General features: G+C 56.1%; 1 protein-coding gene across 3 annotated transcripts; it reads right to left on the minus strand.

The window, feature by feature from the left end:
• MIGA2 (mitoguardin 2) lies at positions 1-27,493 on the minus strand. Of its 3 annotated transcripts, none has more exons than XM_047829635.1 (16): positions 27,360-27,493; positions 24,415-24,654; positions 23,591-23,801; positions 21,138-21,250; positions 19,859-19,976; positions 19,324-19,460; positions 12,445-12,562; positions 10,383-10,483; positions 9,661-9,776; positions 8,399-8,471; positions 8,119-8,205; positions 4,266-4,364; positions 3,825-3,959; positions 3,028-3,081; positions 2,147-2,263; positions 1-1,922 (listed from the first exon to the last, which is right to left on the minus strand). In XM_047829635.1, the coding sequence occupies exons 2-16, from the start codon at positions 24,508-24,510 to the stop codon at positions 1,716-1,718; spliced, it is 1,782 nt and encodes a 593-aa protein (XP_047685591.1). In that variant the 5' UTR covers positions 24,511-24,654; positions 27,360-27,493; the 3' UTR covers positions 1-1,715. The 3 variants fall into 3 exon arrangements, with proteins under 3 accessions (XP_047685591.1, XP_047685592.1, XP_047685590.1); XM_047829636.1 differs by having other exon boundaries at positions 24,415-24,609; positions 27,360-27,447; XM_047829634.1 differs by lacking the exons at positions 24,415-24,654; positions 27,360-27,493 and having other exon boundaries at positions 23,591-24,408.
• Between the last annotated feature and the right edge of the window lie 239 nt (positions 27,494-27,732).

Consider the following 27,732-nt stretch of genomic DNA (forward strand, 5'->3'; position numbering starts at 1 on the left):
TTGTTTAATAAATCATTTATTTGACTTGAGGTCGATGCACACACGCTCTACCATACAAAAGTTGGAAGCTGCAACAAATCAAGTGCCAGAGGCAGTGCATGGACGTGTAAACAAAGACAAATGAAAACACTACTCTGAGTGATCTGGGAGCAAACCAGAGTAGCTGGGGGGGGGCCCAGGCTCAAGATGACATTCAGAGTGCAGGGGAAGTGCAAATGAACGGAATGTGGGGCTGGAGGGGAGGAGGGTCCCCCCGGGCCTTCCCATGCAGGAGGCTGCTCCTTCCTGGACACCAGCCTCAGGGGGGTGGGGGTTGGGGCCAGAGCCCTGGCTCAACACAGGGTCCTCCAGCCTGGGGGAGCAGGAGCGAGCGTGCAGGGAGGTGATGGGCGGACCCGCACCACCCCTCTCCATTTCCCTTCTCTCTCCCTCCCAGGACCCCTTTGCCATTCGGGGGAGAGGGGCCCTGGTCTGAGGAGCCAGTCCTCCGGGGTACGGAGAACAAGGAGGAAGAACTCAGTTTCTCTGGGAGGCCTCTCAGCCTGAAAGGGGCAGGATCACAAAATAAAGTGTTAAGGCAATAAATAAAACATCCCACCTCCGGTGAAAACACTGAGTGAAGTCAGTCTGCAGGGCTCACAGCACCCTGCGGAGGTGGGGACAAGGTGGGGACGGCTGGAGGACCAGCCGATGCACAGCTGGAGCGTTTGTGCGTCGAGCCAACGGCAAAGCGCCCGGCGAAGTTTCTTGTCCTAATGAGGGCAGGGGAGCCAGTCCAGCCCTGTACATCTTCTGACCCGCCCGATGTGGTCCCTGGGCCCGCCACCGACGGCAGCACAGGTGACAGGCCTGCGGTGAACCCTGGTCAGAGCCTCCAGCTCAGCCCTAGCACCACCCAGGGGGTTCCAGGCTCACAGAGGCAGGTGGGTGGGGCGGGAGGACCAGCCCCACCTGTTCCATCTTTGGTGGTGGCAAAGGGGAAGAGAAGTGACAGTCTTTGGCAGGACGAGGGAATGTCAGAGGACAGCATCCTGGTTTCCTGCTTGGGTTTGCCAAGGGCCCAGTCCCTGCCCAGACGTGAGGACAAGGAAAGCAGACCCACCCCGTCCCACCCTTGGATGGTCCAGGCCTGCCACCCGTCTAAGGTACCCCTCCCACACCAGGCACTCTGTGGCCCCCACCCTCCCAATCTGGAGCTGCAAAGTCTCTAGGGTGGTGGCAGGGGTGGGGGCCAGCAGGCACTGGGCACCAAGAGACGGTCTAAAGCCCAGGTCCCTTCTGGCTCAGGCCATCCGTGGCCTTCCCCAGAGCCCCACCACCCCGTCTTCCACCTCTACCTTCCCAGCCCCGTCGTCAGCAGCCCTCCGGCTCTGCCTGTCCCACCCCTCCTCACAACAATGTCTCTCTCTGACCACCTTCCTCTCCCTCAGGCCCCACAAGCCGCTGGTCCAGCTGCTGCTTTGCCCAGGGACAGCTGAGGGCAGTCAGGCAGGCCCCCAGGGCTCCAACCCTCTCCAAGGAAGTTTGCAGGGATTCCCAGATGATCAGGGACAATTGCCCTAGGCCACCAAAGCCCAGGCTCTGCCGACGCTGACAGCCAGGGACACCCAGGCCCTTCGACACCAACCCTAAGGAGGGGAGGAGACGGCCTTTTCACTGCCATCGCCATGTGGACAAGACCCAGGCAGCACCCCTCCCCGAGCGTGCACCCGCCACTACTGGAGCAACTCCGGGGGGCCGTTCTCTCGGGGCAGCGCCCCGTTCAGGCCAATGCTGCTGGCCACCGGCGCCCCCAGGTAGCCAAGCAGGATCTCGCTGCGGCGCCGGGACAGCTGCAGGATGTCGTCTGCCAGCGCCGGCACCGAAGTGTAGCGCACATTGTCCAGGTCAAACATGTCCCTCAGGTACTGCACGATCTGGTGCTGGGGGGAGGGCTGGCGTTGGGCCTCGGCCACGGCCCCTGCCCCCCTGCCCCCCGCACTGACATCCTCCGGACCACCCAAAGCCCCTTGACCCTCCCCCAACCCGTCCACAGGCTCCCGCCCTCCTGGTGCTTCCTCCGGACCCACGTCGGCCAGGCTCCCCCCAGCACCCCCGCTCACCCCTTCTCGGAGAGCAGCCCAGTCAGGCCACGCACTCCGTTTACCTTGAAGAAAGCACAGACTTCAGCGAGCTGGGGTTTGGGTCCGAGGAAGCCAAAGGCTAGGACGGGGCTTACGTGCTCCGATACGGAGTAGAAATGGGAGATGAAGCCATCAGGCACCTGCAAAAGTGGTGAGGCTGAGGGCTGGGACGCGGCCAAGCGGGGGGGGGGCATATCAAGAGCTGAGCTTTGGGGGCCTGGCTCAGTCACGTGCTCGCTGGGTGACGCCGGGCAAGTGACAGGGGCTTTCACCTCTGCAGAATGGGGGGTAACCTCGGGGCTGCTGTGAGGACTACACGAGGAAGGGGGCGGGCTGGGCTCCGCACCAGAAGTACCCAGAGTACTCGGCAGTGGCACTGGTATCAGCTGGGCAGCAGGGCCTGGCTGGCAGAGGAGAGCGATAGATCACGGCCCAGTCAGAGCGCCAGGTGCTGCCTGGGAGTACAGATACCAGCCGCCTGTGGGTGGGAGGGAGGTGACTCCGCCAGCCACACCCAGACGCCTCCGCCACACTGGCCTCCACCCCTCTTGTGGGCCCTTCCTCCCTCAAGGATGCCCTTTCCCCGCGGGCCCTTCAACGGTTTCCGGTGGCCCACGCTGTGCTGGGTCCTGGAGAGATTAAGCGGACCTATGTGTGCCTTCGAGGTCCCCCTGGGAAAGGGAGAGAGAAAGGGCAGGACAGGTGGCCAGTGCTGTGATAGAAGCCAGAAGGGACGGCAGGGCCTGGGGGCTCAACTGGACCTCCTCGTGGGGGCGGGGGGGTGCATTCTTCTGCCGGGCCCCGCCCGCCCTGCCCCCAGCAGCCCTGCCCCCAGCTCAGGCCGTGCGGATTGGTCAGCAGCACTGGGGGCCCCGCCCCGCCCCGCCCCGCGAGGGTCACTCACCATCAGCAGTCTCCTCTTCGCTTTCAAGACTGACCAGCAAGCAGTGGCCAGGGCCTAAATCAAAGACGGGACCCCACCCAGGTTTCAAATGACAGGTCGGGCCTGCAGTCCCTCCCTGATCCCAGCTCTCCCCAACCCAAGCAGGAAGCGGGGGCCTGGTGCCTGAGCTCTGTTGCTTCCTTCCCCTCAACTAGGAACCAGTCACACCTAAATCTGACCTGGACTCTAACCCTTACTGCTGCAGGCCCCTCAACTAGCCGCTGATCTTCCCCGGGTCGCAGTTCCCTTTGCTGTGAAACGGCCACGGCCGAGCACCTCCACCTCATTCAGAGGTCGTGGGGGTCCATGGTCACTGCCTACAAACTGTGGGTAGAAGACCAGCCCCCGGCCATGTAGCACAGCTGCCTGAGGGGCCCTGCACTCAACTCTCTCCTGCTGTTCCTTCCTTCTTCCTGTGTCTTAACTTGACTTAATAACGTGCATTAAAACGGAGCAGAATTCACCACGGGAGACCACAGTGCAAAAGGAAATGCCCCCCACTGCGTGGGTTCTAAACGGGCGCAGAGAACATCAGCCTCCCTTGGGAAGTTGCTCCAGCGCAGATGCTGGTCTGCCCAGCCCACAGCCCCACATCGAGCAGGGGAGGGAAGCCTGCCCGGCAGGGTGACGGCTGCCTGACGGCGGGGGTGCCCGCCTTGGTGCCCAGAGCCAGGGACGGAGGGACGGAGGAAAGCAGGGTCCAGGCCAACGCGTGGGGTGACGGGAGCGTGTGTGGGATGTGGAGGGCGGCCACCCACCGTCTCCTTGAAGCTGTCTGACAGCCAGCGGTTCCTCAGGACGGCGAGCACCGAGGACGGGGGGTTCTCCAGGTCCTCGAAGGCGTCCATGAGTATGAAGTCCAGCACAATGTCGAAGAAGCTCATGCACACCACCTGTGAGAGGGCAGGGATGCTCTGAAAGCTGCAGGGCCACTGTCTGGACGGGAAGACCGAGTCCAGAGAGGCGTGGGCGTGTGGGGGCCTGGCTGGGAACACACAGGTGAGTGGGCGCATCCCTGGGCCGCAATGGGGTACAGCCGGGGCCGTCTCCCCAGCAGCCTGGGCCCGCTGGCGACAGCAACGGAGCCACCTCAGACCCTCAGAATCAAGGCAGAGCTCGGCACAGGCATCCCTTCCCTGCTCAAGGATGTTCGGTGCAAGGGACCCCAGGGCACTGGGGCTCAGCACAAACCAACTCACCCCACGGCCCTCCAGCTCCAGCCGCGTGGTGGCCCAGGTCTCAGGCTGCAGGGCATAGCCCATCATCTCCTCGTAACTCTCCAGGAAGCCTTTGGGGCTCTGTGGGGAGAAGCACAACCCACTCTGGTCATGAGAGAGGCTCTAAGACTCACTTGGACTAGATCACAGGGGCAGGCCTGTGCATGGGGGACGAGCCAAGGCAGGGCTGAGGCCTATCCCCGAGCAGCGGCCGTGGAGGACACCCGGCAAGAAGTGTCCTCTACCCACCGCTTCGCGCCTCTGCAGACACCAGGCCACGTCTGGGAGAGGTTCAACAACAGCGCGCCCTGCAACGTCTCAGACCAGCTCACGACGGAGTACCAGGTGCCTTCCGGGAGATGCGCACGACACCATGAGCTCACTTTGCAAAGATGCGTGAGGACAGGAGGTTGAGTCAAGCAGCCAAACATTCCAATCTGCACGACCCCGGCTACCACTGGTGAAACGGGAGAACCTGCGGCCCACACTCACGGGCCGATTCTGGGGGAGTCGGGGAGCTCCGGCTTGTTACACAACCAGCCCGGTGCCTGGGCCTAAACGATAGATAGCATACGAGACCTGCTGCTGCCGGCACACAGGACGGGCTCTCCGCTCTCTGGGGCTGTGGGGCGGAGCTGGGGCTAGCGACGCCCCGTGCACACGTGGACGTGCATCCACGGACACGGAAGGCTGGGACACGCCAGGGGCTGTGCTGATAGGGGCCAACTCAGCGAATTCGTGCGGTCTTACGAGGAATGGTCCAGCAGTATACCCACTTTCTAATTAGGAATACCGAGGCTGCGGGAGATCAGTGATGTGCCCAAGAGCCAGGCAGGGTGGAGCTGACACACGACCGCACAGGCAGGTTGCCACCCCTTATAAAGAACTATGGGTGGAGAAGCCACCAGACAGATGTTCGCCAAAATGTGAACATGTGGAGTTGGGGACGGTTTTTCTTTTTGCTGCTATGTATCTGTTGGGTTTTTGGAAAAGGAGCATGAGTATTTCTATAATCATTTAAAGAAAAAAATAGAAAAACCATTTCTATTAAGTTTTAAAGAGAATTTGCTAGGATGGCCTTGACCGTGACTTAACCTCCCAAAGCCTCAGTTTCCTCATATGTAAAGGAGGACGATGAAGATAAGGGCTGGCCAAGCATGTCTGACACCATCTTACAACGTCCCTGGGGCACACCCACTCACACTGGAGAGGGTGCCTGTCTGGCCCATGGACACACAGTGACGAAGTGGTCTGACTTCTCGAGTCTAGAGCCTGGGTGCTGCCCACAGGACTGGCACCCTCCCAGCTCTGCCTGCCTGCGACAACCCAACAGGGCTGTGTCGGTTCCCGCTTCAGTCCCAGGGCTCCGCATAGGTGGGCTCCGCTCTCCAGAGTGCTAGCCAGCCATTCACCAAACCTACGTCCCGCAACCGAGCGGAGGCAGAAAGAGGAGAGCTGTACTCCTGGGCCTCGCGGGGAGCGGCCACAGAGATCAGGCCGTCTACTAAGCTCCTGGCTCTCACCTTAGCCTCACCTGCCCACCCTTCACTTGTCCGCGTCTTCACTCTCTTGGGACCCCACAGAGAACAGGCCAAGGGCACAACTGGGGTCAGGCCAACCTGGGTTCAAATGCCAACTCTAGCCTTCCCACACTTAGAGACCTGCACAAGTTCCTCTCCTTCCTCAGGCTCTGTTTCCTCATCTGCTGAGTGGACAGTGTAGTCAGGACTAAAGGAGCTACTAGAGGTAGAGACGTGTCTAAAGCTCAGGGCCCGCTGCCGGGTAAACAGCGGCTGCTGGGAGAATAATTATGCACCCTTATGGAGCACCTGCCCCGTGCCAGGCCCCGGGGCTGGGCACACCTGTGCCGGGACAGCTGTGGTCCTGGCCCTCACGGAGCTCACAGAGCAGTGACAAAGAGCAACCCACAAATGGGGTGCAGGGTGGGTGTGCTGGCGGGGTGAGCCCAAGGGCTCTTGGCAGAGTCCTCCTGAGGAGACAGACGGGCCAGCAGGGGCTTAGAAGATGGGGAAGCAAGGAAGACCAAAGAAGGGGGGGGTGAGGGGGGCTTCCAGATGCTGGTGTAAGTTCCACCTCCTAACCTCGGTGCTGGGCACACAGGGGTTGATCTTCTCATTAAATCCTAGATATCCGTTTTTATACCCTCGTGTGCCTATTCGACAGTAAAGTAGTTAACAACAACAGCATCGAGGATCAGTGTTCCAGGTGTTTAGGGACCACCCTGTGCCATATGCGAAGGCCCGGATCAGGGAGAACGTCTGGAAGAGCCTATACGCTAAAAGCCTGAGCCCTGCGGTCTGGACGAGGCCAAGTGCACATGGCAGCCGGTCACAAAACGAAACTCGGTCTTCCGAGTTTCAAAAGCCTCAAAGGCAGTGGAAGCGAGGGAGCACGTCAGGCAGTTGGGTAACGAGATCAGAGGCGTGTTTTGGGAACCATTACTCAGACAGTGAGGTGAAAGTCCTGGGGGGTGGGGGGAGGCATTTTCAAGGGCTTTGCTCCAACAAGGGACCGATCAACATGACAACTCAGGCAACCTTATTAATGAAGAAATGTGAAGGAATGGATACAACAGATTAAAAGGATCACTGAGACCCAGCATCGGCCAAGACGTAAGGAGACGCACTGTTACACAGCTGGCAGGAGCTTCGGTCCTTAAGTTGTTGAGGCATTTCAGACAGCACACCGGGAAGCCCTTCTAACTGGGCCCAAGACACGGGATTGCCACATCTGGGTTGTGCCCCACGGAAAACCAAAGGTACCTAAAGAGGTCCGTAACAGACAGACTGGAACAGCAGTGTGACGGGGGAACGTCAGACACAACCGTAACGTCCATCCACTGGAGCACCAGCCGAACCACAGTCAGCCCTCCCGACGGACTACTGCGCAATCAGTAAAAGTAACCATACCTGCTGACATGGACAGATAGACAAGATACGCTCTTACACAACACAATAAAGCTGCCCAACAGTTTGCAGGGCGCTTTGGAAATTAAACAACCATGTCCAAGGGTTATCAGTCCATGAAACCGAGCAGGAGAAACACCTCGGTCTCTGGCAGGTGGGGCTCACAGAGACCGATGACGGTTTGCATTTTAGAGTCACTAAATTGTGTAAAACCGCGTGATGGTATCATCAGGTAAAAAGCAAGACAGGTCTCTGGGGCGCCTGGGGGGCTCAATCGGTTAAGCGGCCGACTTTAGCTCAGGTCACCATCTCGTGGTCTGTGAGTTCAAGCCCCGTGTCAGGCTCTGTGCTGACAGCTCAGAACCTGGAGCTTGCTTCCAATTCTATGTCTCCCTCTCTCTCTACTCCTCCCCTGCTTGCTCTCTGTCTCTCTCAAAAATTAAATAAACATTAAAAATTTTTTTTGTTTTAAAGCAAGACAGGTCCATATTTTTAAAAATTAGTACAGGAGGGGCGCCTGGGTGGCTTCCTCGCTTAAGCATCTGACTTCGGCTCACGTCATGATCTCGCGGTTTGTGGGTTCAAGCCCCGCGTCAGGCTCGCTGCTGTCAGCTCAGAGCCTGCTTTGGATCTTCTGCAATTCCCCCACACACCCCTCCCCAGCTCACGTGCATGTGTGCTCTCACTCTGTCTCAAAAAAAAAAAAAAACATTAAAAAAAAAAAATTAGCCCAGGAAACCCCCCTAAGCCTTTTCCAGGAAACTCCCCTAGAGCTTTCAGGATGAAGTCAAAGTTCCTCAGCTTGATTTCAGATTAGGTTTTGTTTTTCTTTTTTAACAGAACCAAATAAAAGTTACAAAAATAAAAATTAAAAAGACAAGGTGAGAAGAAAACCCGAAAAAAGCTACCTTCTCGGCCTTGGTCATCAGGCCCGTCACCATCTGCCGGCCAACCTCCCCGAAGAAAAGCTGGTTGCTCTTGTCTTCCAGAAGACCCTAAGGAATGAGGAACGGAGGGGAGCGAGCCGTCGGGCTGGCAGTCTCCTAAAGCTGGCGGAGAGGTCAGTATAATGGGCTAGGCAGGTGACTCTGTCTGTGCAGAGGAGCTAGGGGCGGGAGCAGGCCTGGCAGACCTGCCTGACTGTCCCCAGCTCCGGCTTCGTCCTCCCCAGGCGTCCCCGACACCCACCTCGAAGGCTTGCCGCACACAATGCAGCTTGGCCAGAAAGTCCTGGTCACTGTAGCAGCCCAGCAGCTCAGTCCTGTGGGGAAGCACACACAGTCACACCCCCTGGGCCCCATCCAGCGACGCCCCTGTGGGGTCCGGGTGGAGCCGTGCATTGCCCTGCCTCAGCCGGGCAGCGTGACTTTGGCCAAGTGCCTGCCCTCCTCTAGGGCTCGGCTGCCCCCAAACCAAAGGAAGAGGCTGACTAGCTGGTCTCTGAGGGCACGTCCTCAGGAGCACTGAGTACAGCTGGCCGGTCTGGACACTGGGAGTCGGGCCGACCTCGGCCTCCTTCAGGCCCCAGCCAGCAAAGGACCCTCACTGGCAGGGGACTGGAATGGCCAAGCAGGTCCCAGCTGGCAGAGTGCCAGGACAGGGGGCTCCCGCCCATTCTGGCTACCCTCATCCACCTCACTAAGGCTTCAACCAGTCTTTCCAGCCATGTTCAGTCAGTGAACTTTTTAAAGTTTATTTATTTTGAGAGACAGAGAGAGAAAAAGAGAGAGAGACAGTGTGTGCATGCACACGTGCGCAAGCACAGGGAAGGGGCGGAGAGTGAGGGAGAGACAATCCCAAGCAGGAGATTCGAACTCACGAACAGTGAGCCGAAATCAAGAGTCGGAAGCTTAACCAACTGAGCCCCCGGGTGCCCCTCAGTCAGCGAACTTCAAATGCACATGCTTAAATCTGGAGTCATGGCCAAAAGTCAAGTTCTGAGTTCCATATCAAGTGGCAAAACTAATTTAAGATGAACAAGAAACCGAATTATGCCACAGATAAGAAAACTGAGGCCAAGAGAGGTTAGGCAACCTGTCCTACGCGCGACGAAGGGACAGAACCCGGCAAGGATCGGGTCTGTCTGTCCCCAGAGCCCGGCCTCGGGGCCGCTGCCAGGACGGATTCCTTTGGAACACAGGGCTCAGAGAGAGTGCCCACTAACAGAATGGCTAGAGCCCTCTGACAACTTCGCGGAAGTAGAAATCATGGTTAACTCACTAATTACACGGGTCTGTGGTTGCTAGTTCCGGGCCCGTCTGTCTCGGAACCTAAGGCCGTCCTCAGCCCTCCGTGTCTGGGTCAGGAGCACTGTGGCCCTCGGCCAGCCTGTCCAGCTGAGTCCTCACCAAGCACTGCTGGCTGGCTTCTCCGGCCTCCGAGGGGGACAGGGCGCACCCACCTGCCCCCTGCCCCCCCCCAACCCCCCGCCTCCTTCCCCACACGCTCACCTGAGGGTCCGGCAGGGCACCTTCCCCTCCTTCACCAGTTGCAAAGCCTCCTCGTAAGCGGCGGCCGGCCTGGAGAGCGGGATCGAGTAATCTCCCACCTGCAGGGACTCAAAGAGCTGGGGGGAGGGTGTGCAGGAAGAGGAAGGTCGTGTCAAAGCCTGTGTGGACCGCATCCCAGCGGGTGAGGGTGCCTGTCCAGGGGACACCCGAGGGCCAACATCTCAGAGGGGATGCCAGAGGGAACAATGAGCCAAGAGGCCAGAGGCCTAGTTTCAGTCCTCAGCATCCCCATCTCCAGGAGCCCTTCCCAAAGGGACCATCTGCTGGACAGGTGCCCACACTTTCACCACCCCCCCCCCCCCCCCCCCCCCCCCGGGCAGGACAGCTGGGCCTGACACGTGTGGCCGTGACAGGAGACTAACGCCAAGCAACAGGCATGCAGTCTAAGAAGGGAGAGGTCAGTGTGGGCTGGAGCCATGGGGGTGGAGACCCCTGCCCTCACCCACAGGACCTATGACCCCTGCTTCGCAGGCTCCCCTGTCCCCAGCAAGTGTGCGGAGTCCCCAGGGAGCCGCGCTTGGTAACTGCCAAGTTCCGCCCCTGTCAGAGGAAATGCCTTCGCTTTCCCGTGACCCAGTGCTCACGGTGAGAGTTCACACAGGGGCCTGGACTTCACTCCACCCCGCCCTCCCTCTCTGCCCATCCAACCCGTGCCAGGTCACCTCTGTGGCAGAGAAGAAGGAATCCTCAGAGGTCAGGCTGTCTTCATCGTCCGCCCGTAGATGCAGGGAGCCCTCTGTCAAGGGGAGCATGAGGGTCCTCTCTGGGAAAAGCAGGAAGAGAAGGGCTGAGCTGAGAGTCCGAAATCACCGGGCTTTTTGGAATGTGCACGTGCCCAGCTACCAACACGCGATTCCGGGCCAGATGCTGCTACTGACCACGCAGCTCCGATTTACTGAACACTCGCACGTGAAGATTCTGGGCTCACGGCCTCAAATGAATGGCTTCTTTCAATGGTACGCCATCCTTGGAGGTGGGCGCGGTTAGGCCCAGAACGAGGCTGCTGAGGGGGCCACGCAGCCGCACCCTGGGCCCGATGGCCCCTGAGCTCTGCACGGGCAGGCTCCGCTGTACTGTGCGGCCCCGAGCAAGACTCCCCCCTCTGACAAACCGAAACTTAGCCACTGGTCAGAGCTCAAGGGAGTCCACGGGCCACCTGGCATTGCCAGCCCCACCCACGCAAGGCCTGCAGGGGTCCGGACCTTCAAGGGCTCTGAGGAAAGGTCTCCCAAATAAGCAGAGACCGTGGCCCTAATGGCCCCACCAGCCTCCTCTGCCACATGGGGAGGCCACGGGGGGCAGGGTTCCTCCTCAGGCAAAGCCACTTGGAGACAGGCCATGGCGGGGTATGTCGAGGTAGCCAGCCCTTGCCAGGTCCGCGTCGCCGCTGGCAGAGCTGAGGGGCCGGACACGGGAGTCTGATACACCCCCTCGGGGCTGACAGCACCCAGAGAAGGGTCCTGGGGCCCGCTCACTGCGTGCGGTCTGACACACGGCGGGCACCAGGAGAACGATGGCCGTCTGGCTCAACATCTTCATGACCTCTCGGCGACATCATGTACTTGTACCTCAGAGGAGCAGGCAATAAGACGACTATTTCCTTGGCCCTTTGGCCTATTTTCAACTAATCTCCACATGAGCCATCCCTTCTGCCTACCTGGTGCCCACAGAAGAGGGCTCAAACCAAAAGCCTGGAGCAGCCGTCAGGGGAGATGCCAACATCCACACCTGAAGGTCTGCTCCCGAGGGGATGGGGCAAAGCACACTGGCCAGGGACTCCCAGGGCCACACCAAGCCCTGCTCCTGTCTGCTACGTGTAAAAGACCGCCACCAGGGCACCTGGCTGGTTCAGTCAGTAGCACATGTGACTCTTGATCTCAGGGTTCAAGCCCTACGTCGGGTGTGGGGATTAGTTTAAAATGAAATCTTTAGGGGCACCTGGGTGGCTCAGTCAGTTGAGCGCCCGGCTCTTGACTTCGGCTCAGGTCATGATCTCACAGTTCGTGGGATCAAGATCCACGTCGGGCTGGCTCTGCACTGACAGTGTGGGGCCTGCTTGGGATTTTCTCTCTCTCTGCTCCTTCCCTGCTCACATTCTCTCTAAGTAAAAAATTAAACTTTAAAAATAAAATAAAATAAAAATAAAACTTTTAGGGCACTTGTTGTGATGAGCACTGGGTGTCATATAAGAGTGAAGAATCACTAAATTCTACTCCTAAAACCAAAGTTACGCTATATGGTAACTAACTAGAATTTCAGTAAAAACTCGGAGGAAAAAAATGTTCTCAATAAAAAAATGAAAACTTAAAAAAAAGAATGCCTCTTTTTTTTTTTAAATATGCACAGTAAGTCTTCACCTTGCTTTTGAGTCGGTTTATTTAGAGAGAGCGTGCACACACGAGCGCAGCAGAAGAAAAAGGAGAGGGAGAATCCCAAGCAGGTTCTGCGCTGTCCGCACAGAGCCCAATGCAGGGCTTGATCTCAAGAGAACGTGACCTGAGCCAAAATCGAGAGTCGGATGCTTAATGGACTGAGCCACCCAGGCACCCTAATGCCTCTGTCTCCTGAAGCCTCAGTTGCCCCATCTGTGCAATAAGGCAGTGATCAAATGAAGTCCAAAGGCTCTGAGGACTCTGAGGGAGCCCACACCCCGGTCTCTCGCCACCTCCCACCTCCACCCTGCCCCCACCCCATCCCACCCTAGCCCGTACCGGGCCAGCTCACCAAGGTCCAGCAGCACGCTGTCGGAGGGGAAGGTGGACCCGAACTCCTCCTGCAGGTGGTAGGCCCGGTGCAGCAGGGACTCCAGCTTCTCTGCAAACTCCCTTCGCTGTGACTCTGGCTGCAATTAAAACAATGGTTCGAGGGGCGCCTGGGTGGCTCAGTCGGTTGAGCGGCCGACTTCGGCTCAGGTCACGATCTCATGGTCTGTGAGTTCGAGCCCCGCGTCGGGCTCTGGGCCGATGGCTCAGAGCCTGGAGCCTGCTTCCGATTCTGTGTCTCCCTCTCTCTCTGACCCTCCCCCGTTCATGCTCTGTCTCTCTCTGTCTCAAAAATAAATAAACGTTAAAAAAAAAAAAAACAACACAACGGTTCGATACTCCCCAGGCCAACAGCCCCTTCCCTCACCAATGATGGTGGGGAGGGGAGGAGGCTCTGGGGCCCGGCAGCGAGAGTACGTATCTAGACCTGAGCTGTCCAACACAGCACCCAGCCAGTCACACAGAGCGACTGAGACTTGAAATGTGGCTTGTCCCAACGGAGATGTGCCGTAAGTATGAACACATGCCGGATTTCAAACACTTAGCGCCGGAAACCCACCAACGAACGAACAAAAGTCCTCTGAAACATCTCCATGACGTTCCACGGTGATCGCGTGTTGAGATGACAATATTTTGGATGTACTAGACCACAGAAAATGTATTACCAATGTGATTTTTACCGGTTTCCTTTCGCTTTTGAGCGTGGGCTCTAGGAAACTTTAAATGAGCTATATGGCTCTGCACGGAACAAGGCTGCTCTGGACCCCAGCAGACCTGGGTTGTGTCCTCGGCACCACCAGTTCCAAATGGCGTGACCTCGGGTAGACGACCTCCTCATTCTAAGCCTCTGTTTCCGTATCTATCAACTGACATGAGAGTACCTACTTCCTAGAATTTTAGGGAAAACTTGACGGAAAGAGGGTATGCAAAGCCCTGCACACAAGACTGGCCTGTGGTGATGACCAGTATGTGTTGGCTGTTGTAACAATCATTATGATACGATACACAACATGCACGCAATGTGGAAGCTGTAATATAATACTCATCATGTAAGACATCTGATATATATACATGTGTAGTAACACTAATACGGTCACTATTCCACAGTTCCCAATTCCATTGTTACTACTAACCGTGTGTGCTCGGGAACGTCCTGCACCTGAGGGGCAGCAGCCTGTGGCTCAGTGACCTCCCCACTGCCCTTGGCCTCCAGGCTGGTATGTGGAAAGAAACACCACTCCTTTGACCCCAGAAGCTTCTCAACCAAGGGGCCAGGCCCAGGCAGGCAGGCCTGGCTCTGTTTTCCACCCACGCTGCCAGATCCTATACCTGCAGGTAACCGGACTCTGGGGAGGAGACAAGGGCCGGCTCTGGCCTCAGGCGCCTGGGGACAGAGGTGAAAGGGCTCAGAGGAGGACGGTGATGACGGAGATGGCTGCCTACACTGAGTGCTCACCCTGAACCAGGCACTTCGCTGCTCAGCCTCACGGCATCCTCGAAGGCAGGTGGGCCTACGACCCCGATTCACGGAGGAAAACTCAAGGGAGGTTAAGTGGCCCAGCCTGCCCAGCTAGAGCCCGGCAGAGCCCAGGGAACCTCAGACCCACCGTCCACTTGGCCCAACTCCCCGAGAGGACCAGACCCCGCACAACGTGGCTGGCAGAGCCTTGTAGCTCTGGAAGAGGCCTGCCAGTTCTCTCTCGGCGAAGCGGCCTCGGGTTAGGGAGCGTTTCTCTGCCGTCACGGTCACACCGAAAGCGCAAATGACAAGAGAAAAAGGGTAGGCTGAACTTCATTGAAATTAAGAACTTCTGTGCTTCAAAGGATGCCATCAAGAAAGTGAAAAGACAATCCCCAGGATGGGAGAAAGTATCTGCAGATCCTGTCCCCGATGAGGGACTTGTATCTAGAATGAAGAGCCCTTACAAGTCAATAATAAAAAAATATAACCATTCATCTATGGGTAGACACTTGGATTGCTTCCGTATTTTGGCTATGGTAAATCCAAGTGTCCATCCACAGGTGAATGGATAAAGAAGATGTGGTCTACGAGGGTGCCTGGGTGGCTCAGTTGGTTGAGCGACTGACTTTAGCTCAGGTCATGACCTTGCAGTTTGTGAGTTCGAGCCCCGCGTTGGGCTCTGTGCTGACAGCTCAGAGCTTGGAGCCTGCTTCGGATTCTGTGTCTCCCCCTCTCTCTACCCCTCCCCTGCTCACGCTCTGTGTCTGTCTCTCAATAATAAATAAACGTAAAAAAAAAAAAAAAAAAAAAAAAGGAAATGTGGTATATAAATACAATGGGGTATTATTCAGCCATAAAAAAGAATGAAATCTTGCCATTTGCAACACGTGGATGGATCTAGAAAATATAATGCTAAGTGACATAAGTCAGACAGAAACGAACACCGTGTGATTTCACTCATATGTGGAACTTAAGAAACAAAGCAAAAAAAAGAGACAAACAAAAAAACAAACTCTTAAATACAGGAAACAAACTGGTGGTTGCCAGGGCAGCGGGGAGGGAAACGGATAAAGGGGATTAACAGTAGCCTTCACATGATGAGTGCTGAGTAATATATAAAATTCCTGAATTAAAAAAAAAAAAAAGACAAATAACTTAATTAAAAATAAAGCAAAGGATCCAAATAGACATCTCTCCGTAGACCTACAAATGGCCAATGAGCACACTGTTAGCCCAGGGAAATGCAAATCAAAACCACAATGAGATAACTATTTCATACCCCCTAGGAGGCCTAGAACCAGAAAGACGCAAAAAGGAGTGTTGGTGAGGACATGGAGAAATCAGAACCCGCCTACACTGCTGATGGGAAGGTAACATGGCACGTTACGAAAAACAGGCTGGAGGGTCCTCAAAATGTCAAACGTAGTGTTACCACAGCACCCAGCAACTCCACTCTTAGGTACACACCCAAGAGAGTTGAAATCTCGTGCTCACACAAAAACCTGCACACAAATGGTCGTAACAGTGTTCCTCCGGAGAGCCAGAGGAAAAACAACCCACAGGCTCGGCTCTGTTGAGCGTCCGACTTTGGCTCAGGTCATGATCTCGCGGTTGGTAAGTTCGAGCCCTGAGTCGGGCTCTGTGCTGACAGCTCAGAGCCTGGAGCCTGCTTCGGATTCTGTGTCTCCCTCTCTCTCTCTGCCCCTCTCCCACTCACGCTCTGACTCTCCCTCTCTCAAAAATAAACATCAAAAAAAAAAAAAAACCCACAAAAACCCAAATACCCATCAACGGATGAATGGATAAATAAAATGTGGTACATCAATACAATTGAATATTACTCAGCAATAAACAGAAATGAAGCAGTGATCCAAGTTATTAGAGTGAACCTTAAAAAAAATATGCCATAGGAAAGAAGCCAATCATAAAGGCTACTAATTGCATGACTCCCGTTTATAGAAATGTCCAGAACAGGTAAATCTATAGAGAGGAAAAGTAGATGAGTGGCTGCCTAGGACTGGGGGGCACAAAGGGACGGAGGGGGTCTGACGAAGTACATGGGATTCCTTGGGGAAATGATGAAAATGTCCTAGAGCTGATTGTGGTGATAACCACACAGCCCTCCGTATACTAAAAGCCAATGAATCGTACAATTCAAAATGGAACTGGATGGAAATGAATCGTACGAGATACGAATAATAGTCTAAGAAACCTGTTAAAAATTCTTTAGCACAGAAAACCGCCTGGAAGGATACCAAGTGGTTATGTCTGGATGGAGGGTCATAGGCATCAATATACTGACACTAAAGATCATTTCTTGAGCAACTACTATGCGCCGGGGTCCTACGGCTGGCAGTGGCATCCCGCCGAGGGGCCCAGCACGCGGGGAGGCGGAAGGCCTCTGCCCACGTGACACAACACGAGCTGCGCGTCAAACACTGGGTGTTTTCTCCCCCCACTCTTTTCCATTCCTATAGTTTTCACTATCCTTTAGGGAATTCTTCATCGCTTTCAGGAAGAAGACGATGAAAGTTCTAGAATGTTCAGATGCAGTCTTAGCAATCAATACCATTTTGAAACTAAAACTGCCTCCCTTCCCTTCCACGACCTGACAGAGTCCTGCAGGTGTCCAGCAGCGGCCACAGGCAGAGGCGACCCGGTGCAGCTGTGCCCTTGGGCCCCAGAGGCTTTGTCACCACCCCCCCCCCCCCCGGGGACTTTCTCTGATGTTCCTGTAGCGACACTGCTCCTTTTGCGTGGCAGGCCTCCGAGCCAATGTCCCCAGCTAGAGAAGAGGGCACCACACCTTCAGCCGGTGCCGGGCATGTCCTCATCCTTGAACTTCAAACTATTTCCCAGGCTCCCCTGCCAACTGGCTCATAGCCAACCAAGGCGCAGGTGGAGGAGGTGTGGAGTGGGGCAATGGGCAGAGAAACTCCTCTCCCAGTCCTGACTCACACCGTATCTCTGCCCCACCCTGCCCAAACGGGGCGACCCCTGCTGGTAAGCCCCCTCCATGGTTCTGGGTTCTGTGGCTCCTGAGCTCTGGGCACACCCCCTCCAGCCAGAAAGCTCTCGGCTCCTCCCTCACCTGGGCCACCTGCGCAATTCCCTGGGCTAACCTCCCTTTTTAACACCCGAAGTTGCTTCCGTTTCCTGGCTTGACCCTGACTGACCCTCCAGAGACTGTCAGACTGCTCCCCAAAGAGCCCCCGCTTTGTCCTCGCCCCAGCAGAGGACAGGAGCTCATAGGTTTGTCGTTGTTGTTGTCGTTTAAATACAGAAAAGTACAAAGACTCAACAACAGTCCATGGGCGCCTGGGTGGCTCGGTCGGTTAAGGGTCCAGACTCTTGATTTGGGCTCAGGTCATGATCTCTCGTGGTTCATGAGTTCGAGCCCTGCATCAGGCTCCACACTGAAAGCACGGAGCCTGCTTGGGATTCTCTCTCTCTCTCTTTCTCTCTCTCTCTGCCCCTCCCCTGCTCATGCTCTCTCTCTCTCTCAAAATAAATAAATGAACATTAAAAAAATACTAAACAGTCCACAATCCTATCGCCTATACAAACCCTCCCCATAAGCAAGGCTTGAAATCAGGAAAGACAAATGATAAAGTGACATGAAACCCCTTTCCCCCCTTTCTTTGTAGACCCTCTCCTCACAGACCACAGTTAATAATTTCCTGAGTTATCTGTCCAGAGGAAAGGAAAAATGCACATGCATACCAGCAGTTACCAACTGGCACACATGTACATAGATATGTCTTTAAAAAAATTTTTTTTAAGTTTATTTATTTATTTTGAGAGAGACAAAGACAGCTCGAGTGAGAGAGGGGCGGGGGGGTGGGGGGGGGGGGAGAGAATCCCAAGCAGGCTCCGCACTGTCAGCACAGAGCCCAATGTGGGGCTCGAACTCGCGACACCATGAGATCATGACCTGAGCCAAAACCAAGAGTCAGACGCTTAACCGACTGAGCCACCCAGGTGCCCCTGGATATGTGTCTTTTTCAACATGGACACACACAGGTCATGCTATACACATTCCACACCTTGCTTTTTTCGCTTAACGACATATTGTGGAGGCAGCAGCCTATCAGCCTATATAGAGCGTCCTCAGCCTTTTAACGTCTGCGTGGTACTCCAAACCACTTTTTTTTTTTTTAAATTTTTTTTTAACGTTTTATTTATTTTTGAGACAGGGAGAGACAGAGCATGAACAGGGGAGGGTCAGAGAGAGGGAGACACAGAATCTGGAACAGGCTCCAGGCTCTGAGCTGTCAGCACAGAGCCCGACGCGGGGCTCGAACTCACGGACTGCGAGATCATGACCTGAGCCGAAGTCGGCCGCTCAACCGACTGAGCCACCCAGGTGCCCCTCCAAACCACTTTTTAATTTTTTTTTTTTTTTAACGTTGATTTACTTTTGAGAGAGGAAGACAGAGTGCGAGCAGCGGAGGGGCGGAGAGAGAGAGGGAGACACAGGATCAAAGGAGGCTCCAGGCTCCGAGCTGTCAGCGCCGTGCTGGACGCAGGGCTCGAAATCATGAACCGCGAGATCACGACCTGAGCCACCCGGGCGCCCCTACTCTGGACCACTATTGATTTGACAAGTAGATAGTTTCCTTTTTTTTTTTTTTTTTTTTTTTCCTGGTCTTTAACTGTTACAAGATAACGCTTCAGTAAACACCCATCCCAAGAGGTGTGTTTGCTATGCTTTACGCCAAAATTTTTTATTTTAGCTTTCTTACTTTCTACCTCCTTTCTGACATTGAAATAAATACTGACTGGGGCACCTGGGCGGCTCAGTCGGTGAAGCGTCCGACTTCGGCTCAGGTCATGATCTTGCGGTTTGTGGGTTCGAGCCCCGCGTCGGGCTCTGTGCTGACAGCTCAGAGCCTGGAGCCTGTTTCAGATTCTGTGTCTCCCTCCCTCTCTGCCCCTCCCCCACTCACGCTCCGTCTCTGTCTCAAAAATAAACATTAAAAAAAAAAAAAAGACAGAAATATTAACAGTCCCAAATGCACATGTAAAGAAAAGACAGGACACAGGCTGTGTGATCCACTCAACCGAACGCAGGCTATTTTTCCCCCCAGTCCTTCATAAAATGCCCCTTTTCCTCACATAGTAGGATCAGGGTGTGATCATCACCACGGATTACTGGGCAATTCCCAAGCGTCGGGCATGTGCTAGGCACGTCACATTAAGTATGTGACCTGGCTGGATCGACACCCTGGTCAGGGGGAAAACTCCCACCCAGGACAAGCGACTGCCTGGCACAAGGCCAGGCTGTTACCCTGCCTCCCGCGGCTGGCTGCCGCTCCAACCCCCACCGACCTCCTCCACGGCTGGGAGCTCAGAAAGACACAGGAGAGGACCACCTACCTCAGACAGCACCTCCGAAGCAGTCTCGGGGTTCCGCAGGCTGTCCCCCGGCGTGGGGGTGCTGCTGCTGTCCCCTCTCTGCCCCACGCTCAGCGCCTGCTCCCACTTCTGTAGAGCCTCCTCGAACAGCTCCATGCCTGAGCCCGGGCAGGAAGAGAAGCGAGAGTCCGACCTCAGTGGCGGAGAACAGCTGGGCCCCACACAGTGTCACTCGGGAGGGGGCTCAGGAGACCAAGGAGGCGGGAGGACCCCCAAAGGACAAAAACGGGCAAGACTCTATGAGCCCGGCCCTGATCACTTTTCCACCGTGGCTCAGGTGACAGGCCTCCGTTCGGACCAGGGTTGTTCCTGGAGACTGTCCCCTGTCCAGAAATGGCTGAACAGCCCTGAATGAGGGTTTGGGCGTCCAGGAGCGGGGTTGCAAAGCAGCACCCGGAAAAGTGTTCTGAGCCCAGCCTGGGCTCCCGAGAGGAGACCATTCTTCCCCCAACTCTGCTCCAGGAGAGCCCCCAAGGCTGGCCTCTTGGCCCCATACCCTGCATGTAGAGACTCTCCGCATCGCCGTCACCGGCGGTCACAGACTCTTCCATCCCTCTGGCATCCCATGGTCCTGAGCACGCAGCCGTGGGGCTGGATGAGTTCACTGCTACCATCTGGGCACCAAGCAGCACAAGGACCCGAGGGCAAGGGGTAAGGCCCTCCCAGGCTCTTCGTAGGACCCGAGCCCCTCCCACCGCCTGATCACGTCGCACACCCTCTCCGAAGACCGTCCCCGAAGCCGGCCCCTGGCACGGCGGCCAAACCCTCAGCACGGCCTGCTTCCACCAACTCTCAGCCCCTGACGGCCCCTTACACAAGATGTAGAAGTGGGAGGAAATGGAGGCCAACGCCCGGCCCGGGAACCAGCAGCCTCCAACAAAAGCCGCCCTGGGTCCATTCCCTGCTCTGGGGTTCTGTACTGGGAGGACTAGGAAGACTGAGGGAGCACCCACCACGCACAGGGTGGGGCAGAGCCCGCACTCGCCACAATTTCTTGCCCTGCCAGGACGTGGGCTCCTCCAGGCCAAGAGCTATTTCTTGGTCACCCCTGAGTCCCCAGGGCAGAGCCCAGCTCAGAGCTTGCTGAATGGATGGGTAAAGAGATGAGCAAATGAGCCCAGAGCCACTCTCCAGGAGAAAATATGCCCTGTATCTCACTGATCTCTATATCCTCAGCAGAGTCCCCAGCATAAAACAAATGCCTGCTTGGTGCCTGATGAATGAATGAATGAATGAATGAATGAATGAACGAACATTCATAGACCAGTATCTTCCCCACAAGACCACAAACCTCTCTTCTGCACCTATCCACCTTTCTCTCGCCAATGCCTGGCACTCAGTAAGTGATCAGTGACAGTCTCTGAAAGCCTGCATGGATGGGGCGCCTGGGTGGCTCAGTTGGTTAAGTGTCCGACTTCAGTTCAGGTCATGATCTCACGGTTCATGGGTTTGAGCCCCGCGTCGGGCTCTGTGCTGACAGCCTGGAGCCTGGCGCCTGCTTCAGATTCTGTGTCTCTCTGTCTGTCTCTCTGCCCTTCACCCACTTGCATTCTGTCTCTGTCTCTCTCTAAAATAAATAAACACTAAAAAAAATTTCTTTTGAAAGCCTGCATGGATGGACGAGCGAATGAATGAATGAATGAACGAAGAGACCGAATGAAATCTCTTCTCCTGTCTTCCCACCAGTCTGTAAGCTCCCCGAGGACAGCAACTAGAGCCTATTCTGTGCCAGGGACTGAGCCCAGAACCCCTGGTGCCCTCCCCCAGGCAGTTACCGAAGCCAGGCTGTGGGAGGAGCCCGAGCGCTTGCTGGGCTCGATGGAGGAAATGCCACTCAGAGTGTCGTTACTCTTGCTGCTGGGGCTCTGCATCCTCCGGCTGGCGTAGCCTGTGAGGAACAGGAGGGCAAGGGTCACGCAGGCTTTGACCCGCGGCTGTGCACAGGCTGTTCCCACCTCCAGGCGATCCTCTCCCTCACCTGGGAGCCTGGACTGCCCCCCCTTCTAAGGCAGGGTGACGGCTGCCTAGTGCATGCACCTAGCACAGTGCTACACCCCTGCATGTCATCCTGCTCACTGCCATGTCCCTGTCACCCAGTGCAGGGCCTGGCCCAGAAGGCCCCGGATCTGCCAGGTAAGTCTGAGAATGAGGGCTGACAACTTCCCCAACTCCTCCTCACTCAGTTTCCCGTGTGATTTGGAACTCTTCTCCTTCCAAGAAGAATTTGAGACAGTGACTTTTTTGGGGGGGAGGCGGGGAGCACAAGCGGGGGGAGAAGCATAGAGAGGGGGACAGAGGATCCGAAGCAGGCTCTGTGCTATCAGGCTGACAGCAGCGAGTCCGATGTGGAGCTCAAAGTAACGAACCCGAGATCATGACCTAGCTACCCCGGGGCACCTGGGTGGCTCAGTGGGTTGAGCGCCTGACTTTGGCTCAGGTCACAATCTTGCGGTTTGTGAGTTCGAGCCCCGCTTGCGTCGGGCTCTGTGTTGCCGGCTCAGAGCCTGGAGCCTGCTTCAGATTCTGTGTCTCCCTCTCTCTAGCCCTCCCCCTCCTGCACTCTGTCTGTCTGTCTCTCTCTAAAATGAATATCAAAAAAAAATTTTTTTAATACACACATGGGAAAACATTTTTAAAAGTTTATCTATTTCGGGGTGCCTGGGTGGCTCAGTCGGTTAAGCGTCCGACTTCAGCCCAGGTCATGATCTCACAGCTCGTGAGTTCGAGCCCCGCGTCGGGCTCTGTGCTGACGGCTCGGAGCCTGGTGCCTGCTTCCGATTCTGTGTCTCCCTCTCTCTCTGCCCCTCCCAGCTCATGCTCACATTCTGTCTCTGTCAAAAATAAATAAACTTTAAAAAAAAAAAAAAAATTTAAAAAAAAAAAAGAGTTTATCTATTTGGAGAGACAATGCAAGTGAGTGGGGGAGGGGCAGAGAGAGAGGGAGAGGATCCCAAGCAGGCTCCCCGCTGTCAGCACAGAGCCCGATGTGGGCCTCAAACTCATGAGCCATTAGATCACGACCTGGGCTGAAGCCCTGCACTTAACCGACTAAGCCACCTGAGGCACCCCCCCCACACACAAATTATTTTCAGTGAGAAAAGTAGGCAGGGGATGATAAGATAACACCAGAGATGGTGGTGGTGGTACAGGGCAGGCGAGAGGCTGGTGCAGAAACGGCTCCAGGTTTCCCAGGGGTCAGTGCCAGCCAGAAACCCAGCCTCCCCAGCAATTCTCAGGTCCTAATCTAGACTAGGCAAAAGACTCGTTTTTCCACTTGCAAAGGGAAAACTTCCCTTTTGCAAGGAGAATTCACAATTAAAAATCATTTTCACCTCGGGGGGGTTCTTTTTTTTTTTTTTTTTTTGCTTCTTAAGCCAGGTTTCTCCCAAGATGTGAGCCTGTGAGAACTTCCTGCCTTGGGAAGAGGGCCACGTGACACTCAGGTCATGGCCAACGCTGGGTTGCTGGGTTACAAGATAAACAGGGGCCATGAGGGCTTTGAAAGCCACAGCAGCACACACAAAACAGTTCAGAGGCTACCAGGCAGGGGCTGGGTTAGAGGAGAAGGGCTGACCGCGAGGGTCATGGCGGGTGGGGATTGAGAGCACGGCTACGGGTGTTACACAAAATTACGTGAAGAGTTGTATGCTAAAGAGGCGCCCCGGTTTAAGCGTCTGACTCTTGGTTTCTGCTCCTGAATCTCTCGGTTCGGGAAATCGAGCCCCGCCTCAGGCTCCACACTGATATCGCAGGGCCTGCTTGGGATTCTCTCTCTAAATAAATTAATAAACTTAAAAAAACCCAAAAACACTGCACACTAAAAAGGGTGAACTTACTGTATACAGAGTCAACCTTAACTTTTAAAAGGGGGGGGGGGGGTGGACAGAATACCATATGGCTCTGAAAGCACACGGCCCTTCTTGCTCCCACGCCAGGAACTTCCCTCCCTGGGCTGCGTGCCACCAGCCCCCTCTGGACCCCCAGGTGCTCCCAAAGGGTCCTCAGATACTAAGAACAACCGCCACCGACAGGACATGTGCGCCCGGGGCGCATCACCCACCAAATCCTTAAGGCGACTCAGGGAAGGGTCTATTGCCATCCCTGCTTCACAGACGAGGGGAGATCAGCTTGGAGACGGGACGTCACTAGCCCAAGATCCAACAGCGAACGTGGGGCCCAGCCGGGACTTGACTCTAGGTCAGGCCCTCCGCCACTGCCTCACACCTACCTTTCTTCACCGACGGCACCTTCCTGGCCATGAGGATGGGGAGGGGCACCGTGCCCAGATGTGCGCCTCCGATCTCTGGGCCGACCTGCTTCTTCCTCCGCCGTCGCCTTTTTAGCTGGTGGGCGGCCAGGGCCAGGGCCACAGTCCCCAGGGCTGTGGCAAAAAGAACCTTCCGCAGGCCTGGTGTCAACCGTAGCTGGGAGAACGCAGACTGCAGGAAGAGAGGGAGGCGGCGGGGCCAAGAGCTCCGTGGCAGGCAGAGCTGCTCTGGGGAGCACCCGAGGGGTGGAGGGTGCCTCAGGCACTCAGGGACTATTTGCTGACCAGGAATGATAGAGAGGCAGTCGCCGCAAGGGGAGGGACCCGGCCAGGACTTCTGAAACGTGGACCACGGAGATGTAAAGAGAGGGAACTGGGGACAGCAAAATGACAAGGCCACAGAGATCACATCTGGGGTCCAGGAGGTGTCCCTAACTCCACGGGTCATGATCCTAACAGCTGCAGTGGCTTTAAGGAAGTGTCAAAAGACCTGGTCAGTGACAGACATTTGAGGTTGGCAGAGAGGGCATCACTGACCCCTCTTATAGACTGAAAAACTGAGGTCAAGTGCTCATACAGCCCTAGGGTGAAGAACGGGCTTGGGGCTCCAGACTCCTAACCTAGTCCTTCTTGCTGTGCTGAAACAGGAGACCCCAGAAACCTGGGGTAGCAACAATGAGGGAGAAGCTTTCCCAAATGCTAGGGACCCTGAGATGAGGGCCTCAGTGTTTTGGAGACCAGAGGGGTAAAGGCAGGACCACAAACCCCCCCGCCCCAACCTTTACCTGCCCGAACGTCGTGTACAGGAACACAGGGATCTCGGCCACCGTCATGGCCAGGGCCTGGATCACGGACATGCCCTCGGTCCTCCGGAACGCCATGGCAGGACCAGCACCCTGGGCAAGAGCCGTCGGGTCCAAGAGCTTCCAAGAAGAACGTCTTCAACTGGCTGCTGGCTGGGTCCCAGGCACCGTCCACGCCTCAGAAAGACAGAAATGCACATACCAGAGGGTCCTTCCACAGAGCTGAGAGACGAATGACCAAGTTAGACACAGTGAAATGCTCACGTGAACACAACGAAATGCCCCTAAGAGTGTCCTGTGGGATGAGGTGGGGGCAAAGCCTACCAGTGCAATGCCAGGCCCAGAATCGGGCCCCTATCTTCTGCACCCACCAGCAAATGCCCCACAGACCCTCTGCCCGCCCTGAGTCCTAGGAGCAGAGGACAGCAGCACTGACATGTTGGCCCAAGAACGGACCCAAGGCCTGGGAGATGGGACAGTCACCCTCAATCCTGGGGCTTTACGCCACACTTTCACCATCTTCTCAAACCCCGCGGTCCGTCGGGTAAACAAAAATGTCAAGCCACCAAAGGGTCATGCCCCTGACTGGGAATCATTATACCTTTTTCATCTCCCACAAAGCCAAGAATGTTTCTATTTCCTGTGGGCTGTATTATGAGAACAAGCAGGGTATTTCCTCAAATAACAACAGCTCCTACACGCGACGTGTGCCCTTTGTGCTGAGTTCTTTGTGCTGAGCTCTTTGCGTATGTATGTTAGTTCACTGAATTGTTACAATTCTGTGAAGGAGATGCTAGCTAGCCGCCCCTCCCCATCACCCCATCTTTGCCAATTTCCAATGAGGAATGTGAGGATCAGAGTGGTTAAGTCAGGAGTCCATGGTCATACAGCTAGTATGGGGTAATGTGGACTTGGGCCAAGATCTACTGAACTTTAGACTCTGGGCTCAATACAACCCTTTAGCTAAATCTGACATGGAGCTGGAAGCCGCAGGACCACACACTACCGGGGCAACATTCCCCTGGGGCCTTCCGAGACCCCCTGGGTACCCCCCCCTACCCCATCCCAAGCCAGCGAATAAGCATTAAGCATCTTAAGCACACTTTGCCCAGTCTCCAAGATCCTGCAGAGTGCTCCCCGCCCCTCCGCCCCCCCCCCCCCCCCCCCGACAAAGACCAAGGATGCCTTCAAGGTCTCCGGGGACCTCAAGCGGAAGGAATACACAGGCCAGGACAGACCCCATCAACCTGGGATGGCAGCCAAAATCACTGGAACGGCACAAGAAACCGTTTATCCCCAGTGAGCGGGAAGGATGGACGAAGGATGGACGATCCCACCAGCCTAACTCTGGCGCTCGGCTGTGTGCATGAGGGGGGGGGCAAGCAAGGGCACAGTCTAGGACCAAGGAAACGGTCATGTCGTCAAGGCTGCGAGGCTTAATTTGCTTAGCTGCAATTTGCTTAGCTGCAAATTGAGCTATGCAACCTCCAGAGGTCGGGGCGCAGGTTAATATCACAAACCAACCCTCTCTTCCCCCGCTCCCCCAACCTGGCCTGGACCTAGGAGCAGGGGAGACGAAAACACCAGAACACCGGGGGATCAGCAGCTACTATTTCCCAAGCGCTTTCTACTGTAGGCCAGGCTTGGAACAGGCGCTCCCTGGAAAGCGGTGGCCTGTGAGTCTAGTCACTCACAGACGCCCACTGCTTATGATGGGAAAACTGAGGCCATGAGAGGCAAGCGGCCTGACCGACCTCGCTAACTGACCAAGCTGGGGTGTGACCTCAGCTGCAAAGGATCCCAAAGCTATGGGGTTTCCCCTGAGCCGTCCACTACAACTGCCACCTCCCTCTCCACGCCACACCTGAAAGATTTCGGGGCGCAAGCGAGGAGAGCCCACAAGGAGTAACAACAGTGAGCCTGAACACATGCTCCAGGAGTGAGAGAAGCCTGGGAGGCCAGGTGTTTGCCTGCAGGAAAGTCAAGAGCAGCCTCAGCTGTCCCAAACGAGAAGAAGAGTCGCACGTGCAAGGTGACAACAGGGGCCCCCAAGCCTGCTTTGCTCCAGGGACGGATCCACAGACTCAGCTCAACTGTGCCCTATTCACCCCCGACACAACCCAGGAGAAGCCTCCTCTTCTCTATGACAGCCTGTAGCAATGCTCCCCACCCTTGCACATTTCCAATGCCATTCCTACCTGGACAAGTCACTCTATAACCTTGGACATAAACATCCTCATTCTACCGCCACTGTGGCACTTACAACACCCTCAGCCCGGATGCCCACATCTTGCGCAGGGGCACCTCCTCCCTTGAAGTGGGCAACCCCATTAATGACTCTGGCCTGAGCATCCCGCCTTTCCTCCTTGACCCCATCAATGTCCCGGAACCCAGGCATTCCTCTGAACCACCCTCTGCCCAGTCTCTCTTCATTCCACATTAGGTAGCTTACAAGTCTGACCAAGCTGGGCGCTGGGCACGGGCCACTCCCACACTGGGCCTCAGCAACATCCCCTTCTTCAGGGTCTGTTCTTTCATCTTGGTTATCACCCTGCGCAGCCACAGTTCAGGCCCCCTCCCCTCTTACCCGACCCCCGGAATATCCTTGAGGGTCGTCCAGATGCCCACCGGCGACACCTCGGCCGGCGCACCTGCTTTCCCAGCCCAGGTTCGGGTTCCCGCGCCCCTGCAACGTTCCAGGCCCGGGCATCTCCTCACTGACCTGGTACCTTCCGTTCCACCTCTCGCGACGCCCACGGCCCGGGTACCCGCTCTTTCCAACCCGGGCCCTTCTAGTCCGGCTGAGCCCGGACACCTGCGCTCCCACCCAGTCCTTTGCTCAGACCCGCTTCCCGCCAGCTGCAAGCCTCCGTCCCAGGCCCTGCCGCGACGCCCGCCGGGCGGGCTCAACCAAAGCCGCCACTCACCCAGGATCCCATCGCTGCGGAAGGGCAGCGTCTCCTTCTCCAGCGCCCGCGCAACCAACCTCGAGGACACCGCGGGGGGGCGTGGCCCCACGCAGGGCCAACCCTTCTTTGACCAATGAACGTCGCCGAACTGCCCCGTGCGGCGTCGGCCTCTCTCCAATGGGCTGGATCACGTGATCGGTCTGGTCACGCCTCTCTCGCCCTCTGCTCCGCCCCTTAAAAGTGCGGTTGAAGCGCGGAAGTGCTCTCTTCTCGCTTACCTTCGGCCGTCGGGATTCGATTGGCTGCTGTGGCTGAGTGGGGCGGAGCCACCCTTAAAGAAGCTGAGGCAAAGTTATCAGGGCTCTAAGGGTCTTTCTAGGAGGAACCTGCG

Source organism: Prionailurus viverrinus, chromosome D4, assembly GCF_022837055.1.
Source record: "Prionailurus viverrinus isolate Anna chromosome D4, UM_Priviv_1.0, whole genome shotgun sequence".
Taxonomy (NCBI): Eukaryota; Metazoa; Chordata; class Mammalia; order Carnivora; family Felidae; genus Prionailurus; species Prionailurus viverrinus.

Coding starts and splice junctions, on each gene's coding strand:
- MIGA2 (XM_047829634.1), bottom strand. CDS start 24,077: ATGACCCGTGGAGTTAGGGACACCTCCTGGACCCCAGATGTGATCTCT. Junction 8,206..8,398: donor GTGTGCGGCAAGCCTTCGAG/GTGGGTGTCGGG, acceptor CTCATTCCTTAG/GGTCTTCTGGAAGACAAGAG. Junction 4,365..8,118: donor TGATGACCAAGGCCGAGAAG/GTAGCTTTTTTC, acceptor TTCTCCCCACAG/AGCCCCAAAGGCTTCCTGGA.